Consider the following 14,333-nt stretch of genomic DNA (forward strand, 5'->3'; position numbering starts at 1 on the left):
AGAGAGATCAGGTTGAAGGGGAAGAGCTTTTGTTATTAAATTTAGTATATAAAGGAGTATTATCCCTTTTAACTATACATTAGGAAATCCCCTTTCTTTCATCATGAGTTATCCGCGCTTAAAACTTCTATTGTACTAAATAGTTTGTTCTGCCATAAAAATTTTCTTACCTGGAGAAAATTTATTTTTCCCTTAATCTGCAGTATTACTATTGGTATTTGATTATTAACAATAGAAGCAAGAATGATAAACTAAAGTTGATTATGAATGTCGAATGATATTTGAAACTTGAGAGCTGAACTTATGAATTACAAATCTGATAACAATGCATTTCAAATTGAATAAAACACCATAACAGTTAATAATGAAAGACATAAACATCATACTCAACAACGGCTTCCATTTCATCAATAGAATGAGTCTTGGCCTGAGCGTACCCACGGCAGAACCGGAACACCCCACTGCCGCCGACGATTGGCATCTCCCTGACGGCGCTCTCCACTGTGTTCCGGCCAAGCACACTGAGACTACTCCCATTGTACTCCCCTTCGGTAAATGCAAAACTCATTACCATGAGAAGCCCCAGCTCGCTCTGTGAAGCCGAACCGTACATTCCCTGAGCTCTTCCCACGATCTTGGAGCTTCGATCTGCCGTCTCCGTTAAGGGGTCGTCCATCATAACCACCGAACCGAACCCCGTCGGCGATGTTTCGCTGGACGGAGCCGCTGCTACTCTCACGGCAGTTTGGTTGGTGCCGCTGACGATGTCGTGGAAGAAGAAGTGCAGGTGGGTGAGCTTCTCATCTTGCTGGCTGATTCCGAGCTCTGTGGGGAACAGTAGTTCATGGAAAAAAGAGTCGTGTTTTGCGCTGGTCGTGACGGCGACGGCAACGGTGAGGATCATGATGATGAAGACGAGGGAAGAAAAAGAAGGGAGGATTTTTGGTAAGGTATTGGCCATGATGATGAGCTGTAAGTTTGTTAACTTTTTCCTTTTTTGTCCGTTCTATAATTTGTATGTTTGTTAACTTTTTCATTCAGAATGCTCGTATTTGTATATACAAAGAGAAGGGAGAAGGAGTAAAGTAATGAATCCATCATTTTTTCCCCTTCAAAGAAAAGATACTATGATGACGACGACCGCACAATTTGGCAAGTTATATGGTACAAAATATAAATACTATTGAAAAACTATTAACTTATTCACTAAATCATATTGACTATTCGAAATAATCAAATAATCTCTGTCAACAATTGGTTCACATTCATTCCCAGTCTATAAGCAAAGAGGGGGTGCCCAGTACACTTGAAATGCGCCCCAAGGTCGCCAATGACCAGTACTGCAACCGGAAAGCCAGGTATCTTAATACTAGATATGATTTTTAATGGGGTTAACCACAAAAATGTCCCCAAATTATTTAAAAATACACTCGAATTTATTATCAATAAAAATATTTAATTTTATTATCGATAAAAATACTTTTAAATAATTTAAAAACATAACAACAATTCTTAACAGTAAATATATATTTTTAAAAAATATTTTAGAGATTAAATTTTAATACAATTTTTTATAAGAATAATTATAAAAATAAGATATTATTATAGTTAAAATTTGCTAATTTTTTATTAAGTATATATTTTTTTTTATATTTTTTTGTTAACAACCAATAATACTTTTAAAAAATCATAAAATAATATATACTTAACAAAAAATCACCAAATTTTAAGAATAATAATATTTTATTTTTGTAATTATGCTTGCAAAAATTTTAATCAAAATTCAATTTCTAATGTATTTTTTGAAAAATACATATTTAATGTTAATTTTTTTACAAGATTATCTAACATTAAATACGTATTTCTCAAAAAATATATTAGAGATTAAATTTTGATACAATTTCTTGTAAGCATGATTAAAAAAATGAGATATTATTATCCTTAAAATTTGGTAATTTTTCGCTAAGTATATATTTTTTTGTAATTTTTTGTTAATAACTAATAATAATTTTAAAAAATCACAAAACATATATAATTAGAAAAAAATCACCAAATTTTAAGAATAATAATATCTCATTTTTAATTATTTTTGCAAAAAAACACATCAAAATTCAATCTCTAAGGCATTTTCTGAAAATATATACTAAGTGTCGAACATTTTTGACTCGTTTTTAAATTATTTAAAGACATTTTTGTCAAAAGTAAAATTTGGGTGCATTTTTATCGGTGTTTGAATAATTTAGGGGCGTTTTTAGTGGTTAACCCTTTTTAATGATATGGTTGACGGAGGATTAATGTCGGTCTAGAATTTCTCAATAAAATCGTGTTGCAAGCTAAGTATAGTTCTAAACTGACAAAAAATCCTCGGTCAACGTTTAATTTTGTTTGTCACAATGCAAACTAATAAAAATAACCGAAGTATTTAAACCTCGGGTCGTCTCTTAAAGAAATTTCAGGAAAGTGTACTTATTATTGGTTGTGGAAAAGTATTTTTGGGGTTTTTGAATGATGAATAAGGTATGTAAATAACAAGAAAATAAACTAAAAAATAAGAAAAGTCCAAGCAAGGATTGAGAATTGGAATTCCTATCCTCATTATCATCGTCAATTGTGATGGTAATTGCCTTTTGCTCTCACTTAGTTAACCTCTAACAATTGAAGGAAAGTTAAGTGAGCAAAATCAACTTAAATTCACAAGTCCTAATCAAAGACAAGATTTAGTGAAGCTTAAGCCAACTAGCAACTTTCAATCACCAATCAACAGGAGACTTTACAATTCAAGAGTCTCTAAATTACTCAATCCAATCCAAGAACAGAAAAATCTATTTTAAAATCCAACTAAACATTTTATCAAACACTTGGAAGGCATAAAATAAAAATATAAAAAATTAACAAGAAATAATAAAATCTAAGACTAACAATTACAAACAATAACAACAAATTAAAGAAAGAGATGATAAACATAAAATACCTCAAGGTGCATTAAAAGAAAAATTGGAATCAACAAGGAGTCACGAACAATAAAGCAACAAGAAAGAAAACAACATATAAAACTAAGAAAGAAAAAAGGTAATAACAAGAAATTAAAAGAAGAACTTGAATTAACATAACAAGTAGAACCTAAACCTAGATGAAATTGAAAATAAAAGAAGAAACCCTAAAACCTAGAGAGAGGAGAGAGTCTCTCTCTCTCTAGAATTCTACATCTAAAACTAAAATGTATGAATGAATGGTATCCCCTTTCCAACTCCACTCCGCAGTCTCTTGTCTTTATTTTTGGGCTTAAAACTGGGCCAAAAGCATTCCAGAAATCGCCCCCAGCGTATTCTCTTTATTGAGGCACGTGCCGCTTGTCACGCGTACGCGTCAGCCACGCATACGCATCGTTTGAACTCTGCACTGTCCACGCGTATGCATCAGTTACGCGTACGCGTCATTGGATGACGCTCCTGGTCACGCGCACGCGTCAGCCACCCGTACGCATCGAAGCCAGCTTCTCAATTCTTAAATTCTTTATGTTCCTTCCACTTTCGCATGCTTCCCTTCTATCCTCTAAACCATTTCTGCCCTATAAACCTTGAAATCACTTAACGCACATATCACGACATCGAATGATAATAAAAAAGATTACAAATTAGAAATTTTAAGGTCTAGGAAGCATGTTTTCAATCATAGCACAAAATTCGGAAGGTACTTAAAAACATGCAAATTATATGGATAAGTGTTAGTAAATTTGATAAATTCCACTCGATTCGATCCAAAATAAGTCATGAAATAGTGGCTCATCAAATCTCCTTATACTTAAACGTTAGTATGTCCTCATGTTAAGCTCAAGGGAACCAAAAGAGTGAAGGGAAAATGGTAGGAGTTATGCAATACAACCTATCTATGTGAATGCAATTACATGCTAAATGTTTCTACCTACTTGGTTAAAAGTAAATGAACCTCCAAGAACACATATGAACATGTAGGGGTAAGATAGTCATGTATTCATGAATTTCACTAATTTAAATCTCAAAATAAAGTACAAGCAAACTTGCAAGAAGAAAGCTCATGAAAGCCGGGAATAGGGAATTGAACATCGAACCCTCACCGGAAGTGTATCCGCTCTAGTTGCTCAAGTGTTTAAGGGTTGATTCTCTCAATTCTCTACTAATCTTGCTTTCTAAGGCTTGCTCTTCTTCTACCAACCAACATATATTCAATGCATGAATATACATATCAAGAGGTCTTCTCAAGTGTTGTAATGGGATCAGGGTTAAGGTAGGATTGTATTTGGTTAAGTGGACTAAAATCTGAATTTTTGATTAACCTAAACTTCCTACCTAACCTAAGATACTGCATGTAATCAAAATACAAAATCTAACTACCCATTAACTATCTTTTTCACATATTCATGCATCCTAAATTTGGGTACAATACATATTCATTGCTACCACCATTAACTTGGGGGTATTTTGTCCCCTTTTATTTTTTTTATATATGTGGTGGATAATATATATACGAGAGATCAAGGCATATGATTAAGGTATTGAATGCACGAACATGTGCTCAATTGTCTTTTTCACGTTTTCACAAAAATATAAAATACCCAATTTCCAAAACAAATGTTCACAAACCCAAATTTTCCACACTTAAATCATGCACACTCTCACTAGTCTAAGATAACCAAGGATTAAAATTAAGGACATTCATTGTTTTCCGCTTAGAGTTAGTGATGTGCTAAAATAAAGAACAAATGGGGTAAAATAGGCTCAACATTGGTTTACAAAGGATGACGAAAGGTTAAAGTCATATGGGTATGTGAGCTTTAGTGAAACAAAGACCGCAATCACATAAGTGCATGCATACATCAAACAATGGAAATATAGAATCAAGCAAGACAAAGATTACAATCTTAGAGAGAACAACACACACCAAAATAAAATATTGGTTGATAAGATGCAACCAATCAATAGGATCAAAATCTCACTGGGTTTGTGTGTTCTAGCTCTAAAACCGTGTTCCAAAATAAATTTTTTCAAGCAAGTTCAAAAATTTTAATTCAAATTAGTGAAACGCCCTAAAATAGTTTCTTGGAAAAGAAATTATTACTTCAACCAAGTAGTACCTAAATGCAAGAAACTAACTACACATGCAAGATTAAGAATTGGTGTTGGAAAAGGAAGTAGTTACCCACAGAAGTCGGTCTCGATCTCGCCACACTTAAAGATTGCACCGTCCTCGATGCATCCAAAGATGATCAAGGTGGATTAGGGTGGGTTGCTACAACTGATGAGCTTCTTCAAATGATTGTACTGAGGGACTTGTTGTTCGCCCCATTTAGAAGCTTTTCCTTTCCCTTCTTGGTGGCCAGCCTGAAAATGGAGAAAAGACGAAAGATTAAGCACAAAAAACAAAGTCATCAAAGTAACTAGAACATAGGTGGGGATAAATACCAACTAAAAATGGGGTTCTCAACTACATGGTAGTTACAACATGTAAATGAGAAAGCAATATAAGCGAATGACATATCAACGGTGCAAGAATTGCAACAATTAGTAAGAAAAAGTGGGTCATGAAAGACAATGTGAGTTTATATCAATGCACAAAGAACGCAAGTATCAATAGAGATTAAGCATTGACCTAAAAATTGCATCACCCAATCAATATGAAATAAATCACGAGGCACCAAAACAATACAAGAGATATTCAATAGTTTTGTAAGAAAATTCAACACCAATGAAAAAATAACAAACTTAGAAAAGAAAATAAGAACAAGCACAAAGTGAAAATGTAATGAATGAAAGTATGCGATGCAATAAGCAAAAGAGAATGAAAGAGAATAAATATGAGAAGTTAAAGAAATGAAGAAGAAGAAAGGTAGCAAGAAAGGAGAAGGAGAGAAGAAAGAAGAAAGAAATGGGAGAAGAGAACAGGGCAGGGCGCGAACGCGACGCGCGCACATGGGTCACGCGTACGTGTGACCAAGAGGAACAGACGGGGACGCGTACGCGTCCATCACGCTTACGCGTGAGTTGAAGAAAAAGCTATCGACGCGTACGCATCAGTCACGCGCGTATCGTGAGGTCTGTGCACAGTAGCCGTATGGTTCATCACAACTCTCTGTTTTTTGTACCATCCAACAGTAGCATCAAAATTTGGATGTCGACGTGTACGTGTGACCGCCTTTTTTTTTTCAAAAGTTTATTGAGAAACTAATATAACATTCCGAATTTTTGAAAATTAAATAATTAATTATTTAAAAAAATTCAAAAAAAATAATTAAATAAATGTTCAAAAAAAAAAAAAGAAAGAAATGACCGAATCCTTAAGGCAAAAGAAAAGAAAGCAAAGAAAACATGTTTTGTAATATACATGTATCATTGACACCTACTAATACTTACCACCACAAACCAATATTCCTTGCCATTTAGCCTTTAGTTAATTTCATTTCATTCTAACTGAAGCAAGAAAAGATGGAAAGTGACTATGAGAGAGAATAAGAAACCATGAACACCGTAACTTTTCAATTTTAATTTCTTGAGATTCATAACTCTAATAAAAAAATCTAATCCGATAAAAGTGTTTGTATCTTCTTCCTCTACATGTTGATGTTACTTTTGTTTAGTAGAAGTTGATGATGACATAGCTTCTCTTCGGCTCTTCTCCTTGAGTTCGGCCAATTGGAGTTCTAGGAGGCACAGAAGATTTTTAACGTTTTCCTCTTCAACAGTTTGATCAAAAAGTTTCTCTAAAATTTTCGTTAATTTTGATTCCATACGAAAGTAGGGGATTTCATTTTAAAATTAATAGTTTTTAATTTAAGAATGCCTAAAAACTTATTGAGTAATTACAAATAAATTATATGTGTTTTGTATGCCTAATTGATGAGTATTGGTTGTGTTATGATTGTGAATGTTAGTAAATTTGGTGTTGCTTGTTAAATTAAAATATGAATTGAGTTTGAATTGAGATTGTGATTGATGCTGGAATTTATGGTTGTGGAAGTGAATGATAATTGATTCTGGTGTTGGTGTGATGGTGGTTAAGTGTGATGAAAGGGTGGTAAACTGTCGAGAAATTATAAAAGTGAGAGAGCCCGTAAGGATGGTGAAGTCAAATTTTAAGGAAAGGTTCTGTATGTATTCTTGTAAAAACAAATGAAAAAGTGATTTTATTTTGAAAATCTGATTTACATATATATTTATATTAAGAAATGATCTTGTATTGGAAATCTAATTTATAAACTTATTTTGAGTAAATGATCCTATGTTGAAAAAGATCTAGTTGCATAGTTACTCACATTGGGAAAAGGATTTTGTATTCAAAGTTTGAGTTATAAATTTATATTAAGGAAGTGACTTGGATTTTGAAACCGTTGGAAAGAGTTTGCGAAAATATCGGTTTGATGTATTAATAATTATCGGCTTGACTCAATAGCAAGAGAACTAAAAAGGAGCTGAATTTTATTAAAATAGAAAGTGGGTTAGCTTCAAAGAAAGCGTTTTAATTACTGAAAATTATTTACTATCTGAGAAGATTAAGAAATGGTTTGGTTGGAATCCTTGAAGGGTGGCAAAGCCTAATTTTTAGAGAAAATGCTGCAGAAATTTTATAAAACTCCGAAGCTTGTTTAAAGCTTTAACTAAAAGAAAGTTGAATTTAAAAACTATATTATTTATTTTTGATTTGTTAAGAAAATAATAAATTATGCTATGATTTTAAACTGTGAAGAAAAGCATTTTGTTTTGAGATCTTTTGTTAAGAAACTGAATTTTTCTTTAATTAAACGTTAAAGAAGTTTGAGTATATGGAAATTAAAGGTTTTAACTCTAGGAATGAAGGTATATCTATGTGACGATGTGGAAGTAAGAGTGATTGATTATTTGTTGATGCGGAGGTATGTGTAATTAAGCGGTGATGCAGAGGTACATTTAATAATGTAGGTGATGCGGAGGTATGTGTATGTAATTAGTGATGTGGAAGCTTAATAAAGAGAAAGAGAATGAAAAGTGCTAATGCGGAAGTGCCCGCTTGACTGATAGCCTAAGATTTCTAATGCGGGAATGTCCGCCTAACTGATAGCATATTGTATGTTAAATGGACCTTTGTACCAAATTGTTGATGCGAAAGTTTCCGCCTAACTGATAGCTTGAGATTGTTAATGCAAGAATGTTTGCCTAATTGACAGCCTGTCTCTTACCGTAATAATGCCAAGATATCTTAATTGACACAGTAAAGAGACCATATTTGGAGTTCGCTTCGAGTAATGTCGGGTTGCGGGTGACAATCGTATTTGGAGTAACCTCGAGTAATGTCGTATTTTTTGGATTCTGGTTTAATCTGAGATTTTATTTTTCCATCGTCATTTATTATTCTGTTTGGCTTTTCAGAGGGATAAGACTTGTATTTAAGGATCTTGAAATAAGTCTAGGTATATATTGCTATGTGAATATATATATATATATATTTGTGATTAAGAGATTTAAAGTGAAAAGTTTTCGTTTTCCTAATTAAGTTTCAGTTTCGTATTCGTAACTTCTCAATATTAAATAAAAATAGTATATAATAAAAAAGTTTAGAGGTAACTAGCGCTCGGACTTTTAGTACGATCATAAGGTACTAAAAGTTAGGGTGTTATAACTAACAAGCCACCAAAGCGATACCACATATTATTAAACAAGCTAAACCACAACTTAAACTAAATAAACCTAAATAAAAATAAAAATTCAACTTATTACCAATATAAACAAAAGAAAAAAATGAAAGAATATTACCATGGTGGGGTGTCTTCTACCTAGCACTTTTATTTATTGTCCTTAAGTTGGACATTTGGGTGGGCTCCTTGTCATGGTAGCTTGTGCTTGTACTCTTCCTTGAACTTCCACCAATGCTTGAATCTCCAATAAGCTTCATCATTCCAAATCATTTGCATCAAGCCTTGATGGAGTTCCACACAAGCTATGGGCTCCCAAAATTGATTCTCTTCTATGCCGAAATCCCAAATCTTATTTTTACAACCGTCTTAAAGTTGATAATCATTGTTCCAATCGGGTGGCATAACCTTAGAATTCTCCTTTAGGCACCAAACTATCCTCCTAGACCCATTCAATGTAGCATGACTCCAACCTTTGTAATTCAACTTTGACCTCTCAACCATAATGAACCTAGGCTTGTATTTCTAACCACTAACACTTTCTCTCTTGCTCTTAATTCTACAAAGAGCCCTAAGTTGACCATCCGTCTCAAGCAAACTATATTCAAGCGGAAAAGTAAAGCTTAGGGATAATAATTTTACCCACTTGAATATTGTGTTAGATGGTGACTTAGGAAGGGTTGTTTCCAATGGCTTTGACAATGTATGCTTCACTCCCTTGTGTTCTTTCTTGACTACTTCCACCTCTTGGCAAGATTCTTCAACTTCAACCTCTTTCTCTTGATAGCTTTCTTCCAATTCAATGTCTTCTTCATTGCTTACCAAGGATATGGGAGGTTGTCTATCTTCTTCTTTAACCTCTATTTCATGTCAAATGGAAGAGGACTCAATTGTGGATAAAAATTCTTCAATGATTGAATCCATGTCTTCCAATTCTTCATTTATAACATGCTTTGGAAGTTGCGCACCTTCCGTAACATCAAATTCAAACTTCTTGGAAGGAGGCTCTATGACTTGAGATTCCCATGGAGGTTCCGCATCTCCTAAGTCTTCAACCACTTCCTCTTCTTCGATAATTTCAGTCTTCTCCACTTGCTTTAGTACAAAGTCCAACTCTTCATTCTCCACCGGAGTTTCCAATCTCTCTTTCATACTCCGTTCTTCAATTGATTCTCCACATGTAGCCATGAGAGTACTTTGAGTGTCGAAGATTTGGGGAGCTACATGAGTTACTACCCCTAAGCATTGGGAAGCTCAATTAATTACTCCTTGAAGAGTAGTATGAAGCTTCCTTTGCCCTTGGAGAATTGAAATGAGAGTGTCATTCATTGGTGCTTGAGATGAATAGGTGGGTTCATTATTTGGGAGAAAGGGTTCATAATAGGAAGGTGGTTGTTCTTGGTAAGGGCATGGAGGTAGTGTATGGTGAGGTGGTTCTTAGGAGTAATTGGGTTGGAATTGTTGTGGCTCTAAGTATGGTTCATGTGGTGGTTGGTATGGTGGATATGAAATAAGGTCATATGAAGGTGTTTGGTAGGATAAGGCTTGTGAGTATGGTGGTTGAGGGCTATGTTGAGGATAAGGCTCATAGGCATATTGTCAGGGACAGATCCACCTACATAAGGGTGGGGCAATTGCCCCCATTGAATTTGAAAAAAATATATAATAAATATACATGTGTATTTGCAATGTCCCCATTACAATAATATATTTGCCCCCACATTTAAAAATTTTTACTTATAGTGTAAAAAAAAAATATACTATTAAATATTAATACAACGATAAAAATATTATATTATATAAATTTAGAAAAAAGTATAAAAGGTAATTTTTAATTAGTTAATATTATTAATCTATTTTAGTGTTTAGGTTTATAATTTAGGATTTAGAATTAAAAATTAATAATTTTAAGTTTAGATTTTAACATAAATAGAATAATTTTTAAAAATTGACCGATGTTGATACAAAAATTAGTTAATTCCGTAAAAAAAATTATAACATAAATATTATAGAGTGTTACTTCAGTAATTAAATAATAAAAAATATCTTAATAATGATTTGACAAAAAAAGAGAAATTGTCTATAACTATATATAAAAGAATTGTGATTTGTTTAATTTTTTAATTTTTATATTTTACACAATTTTTTATTGTTCTCTCACACAATTATATTAAAAAATCAAAGTTAGTCCATTTAAGTTAGGCTCTTTGTAGATTTTTTTTTTCAAATATTAAGGTATAATTTTTTTATTATATAAAAAATAATCAATAAAAATAACTTTTTATGGGTATAAAATGTTTAACAAGATGTTAGTATTAAATACTATGTGATATATTAGAAAATTGATTAATATATTTTAAATTTTAAATATATAAATATATTGTTATTTTTGCCCCCACTACCAAATTTTTCTGGATCCGTCACTGCATATTATAGTTGTAATTGACAAACACAAGGAAGTCCACCATAGTCATTAGATGGGTATGCATCAAGGGGTGGTTCTTGTTCATAGTACATCGGAGGAGGTTGTTGCCAAGATGGTGGATCATAAGCATATGGCTCCTCCCACCTTTGATTCTTCCATCCTTGATGCATGTTCTCATTGTAAGTCTCATTTTCTACATCATAGTTCTAACCATACTCATAGCCAAAGGGGTGAATTCATGGTGAAAAGACAAAATAATAGTTGTAACCATACTCAGCCTCGCGCACGCACAACTCTCTGTTTGTTTCGTGCTGGGTCCAAAGTTGCACGCGACGCGTGCACGTCATACATGCGCACACGTGGATGGGCATGTGTTAAAAAGGGCGCGCACGCGTCAGGGACGCGTACGCGTGAATGAATATGTGCCCCTAGCACATCTCCAGCCCCAGGCCAGCCCAACTTTCTGGTCAAATATGGATTTACGCCGATTAACTTATGCACATGGGCGCACCATAGACATGGACGCGTGGATTGCGAGAGTGGGAAGCGACGCGAACACGTACAGTACGTGTACGCGTGGGCTTGATTGTCTAGGCGCTTGCGCATCGAATGCTCGTCTTTTCTTTTTTTTATGGAGAAAGCAAGTGATGATGCAGAATGTATGCATGACACTGAGAAAAATAAAACAAAATAAAACTAAGAAATAAAAAGAACGATCATACCATGGTGGGTTGTCTTCTACCTTGTACTTTTCTTTAACGTCCTTAAGTTAGACGTTCCACAAACTCAGTCTACTTCTGTAGGTAGATCCTCTAGGAGAAGGATCTCCAGCTCCTTTCTGTCCTTCATCTTTTCACCATGGTAAAGCTTCAAGTGGTAGCCATTGACCTTGAGGATATTGGGGTTTGAAGGGTGACCCAAGTGAAAGACACCATATGGCTCAGCCTTTTCCACTCTATAGGGGCCTTCCCATCTTGATCTCAGCTTTCCAGGCATGAGTCTCAACCTGGAGTTGTAAAGGAGGACCAACTCCCCAGGTCTGAACTCCCTTCGCTTGATATTCTTGTCATGTACAACCCTCACCTTCTCTTTGTATAGTCTGGAGTTCTCATAAGCTTCCAAGCGAAGGCACTCTAATTCTTGTAGTTGCAGCTTCCGCTCAGCCCCTGCTTTCTCGAGTCCTATGTTGCATTCTCACACTGCACAGAAAGCCTTGTGTTCCACCTCCACTGGAAAGTGACAAGCCTTTTCGTAGACTAGGCGGAAGCGACTCATTCCGATTGGTGTCTTGTACGCAGTCCGATATGCCCAAAGCGCATCTGCAAGCTTGGTGCTCCAGTCTTTTCTATGAGGCTTGACGACTTTCTCCAAAATACGCTTTATCTCTTTATTTGACACCTCGGCTTGTCCATTGGTCTGGGGGTGGTAAGCTGTTGCTACCTTGTGAACAATCCCATGTTTGTTCAGTAGACCTATTAATCTCCTGTTACAGAAGTGAGTGCCTTGATCACTCACGATTGCTCATGGTGATCCAAAGCGACAGATAATATTGTTTTGAACAAAGGAGACAACAGTGTTAGCATCATCAGTGCGGGTAGGAATTACTTCCACCCATTTAGAAACATAATCGACAGCTAACAGTACATATAAGAAACCACGAGAGTTTGGAAAGGGACCCATGAAGTCAATGCCCAAACATAAAAAATTTCACAAAATAACATATGTTGTTGGGGCATCTCATCCCTCTTGGATATATTCCCAAACCTCTAGCATGGTGAGCAATATTCACATAAAGCAGCGGCATCCTTAAATAGAGTGGGCCACCAGAATCCACAGTCCATAATTTTTTTAGCTGTTCGTTGAGGACCAAAATGTCCACCACTCTCTACAGAGTGGCAGGCCTCTATAATTGACTGGAATTCTGATTGGGGCACACACCTTCTAATTATCTGGTCAGCACCACATCTCTATAAATATGGGTCATCTCATATATAATATTTGGACTCACTTTTACGCTTGTCCTTTTGATGCTTAGTAAAATTAGGAGGGAAGGTTCGGCTGACCAAATAGTTAGCTATAGGTGCATACCAAGGAACCACTTCAGATATTGCATGCAAAATATCAAATTGAAAAGCATCATTGATAGGAGTGGAGTCATTCTTAATGTGTTCAAGGAGATTCAAGTGGTCTGCCACTAAATTCTGGGAACCACTCCTATCTTTAATTTCTAAATCAAATTTTTGCAACAACAATATCCAACGTATGAGCCTTGGTTTGGACTCTTTCTTAGCTAATAAATCTTTTAGAGCTGCATGGTCTGAGTATACTACCACCTTAGTACCAAGTAAGTAGGCTCGAAATTTATCCAGAGCAAAAATAATAGTCAGAAGCTCTTTTTCAGTGGTAGTATAATTAGACTGAGCAACATCTAAAGTCTTAGACGCATAGGCAATTATAAAAGGGTCCTTAACTTCGTGCTGAGCCAGCGCCGCCCCTACGACATAATTGGAGGTGTCACACATTATCTCAAATGGTTGACTCTAGTCGGGCCCTCTCACAATAGGGGCTTGGGTCAAGGCGGCCTTCAGCTTATCAAACGCCTCTTTGCAGTCCGCATTCAGCTCGAACTCAACATCCTTCTGCAGCAGTCGGGATAAGGGCAGTGCTACCTTACTGAAATCCTTGATAAATCGCTGGTAGAAACCTGCATGACCAAGAAACGAGCGAACTTCCCTCATATAGGAGGGGTAAGGTAAACCAGAAATGACATCTACCTTTGCTGGATCAACTGAAATACCAGTATTAGAAATAACATGTCCTAGAACAATACCTTGTTGTACCATAAAATGACATTTTTCAAAATTCAATACAAGGTTTGAACTAACACACCTGTCTAATACTCTAGCTAAACTATCCAAGCAAAGGCTAAACGAATAACCATATACACTAAAGTCATCCATGAAAATTTCCATACAGTTCTCAAGAAGATTTGAGAAAATGCTCATCATGCATCTTTGGAATGTAGCCGGTGCATTACATAAGCCAAAAGGCATCCTCTTATACGCATACGTTCCAAAGGGACACGTAAAAGTTATTTTCTCCTGATCTTCAGGAGCTATATGAATTTGAAAATAGCCAGTGTAACCATCTAGAAAACAGTAGTGTGATTTACTTGACAGACGATGAAGCATCTGATCGATGAAAGGCAGTGGGTAGTGATCCTTGTGGGTGGCCTGGTTGAGACGCCTATAATTAATGCACACCCTCCAG

The 14,333-nt window shown here is 35.2% G+C and overlaps 1 protein-coding gene across 1 annotated transcript; it reads right to left on the bottom strand.

Moving 5' to 3' along the window:
• Nucleotides 1–272: 272 nt before the first annotated feature.
• LOC107483876 (dirigent protein 22) lies at nucleotides 273–1,085 on the bottom strand. The gene has a single exon (XM_016104484.3). The coding sequence runs from the start codon at nucleotides 959–961 to the stop codon at nucleotides 359–361; it is 603 nt and encodes a 200-aa protein (XP_015959970.1). The 5' UTR covers nucleotides 962–1,085; the 3' UTR covers nucleotides 273–358.
• Between the last annotated feature and the right edge of the window lie 13,248 nt (nucleotides 1,086–14,333).

The sequence above is a fragment of the Arachis duranensis genome, chromosome 4, assembly GCF_000817695.3.
Source record: "Arachis duranensis cultivar V14167 chromosome 4, aradu.V14167.gnm2.J7QH, whole genome shotgun sequence".
Taxonomy (NCBI): Eukaryota; Viridiplantae; Streptophyta; class Magnoliopsida; order Fabales; family Fabaceae; genus Arachis; species Arachis duranensis.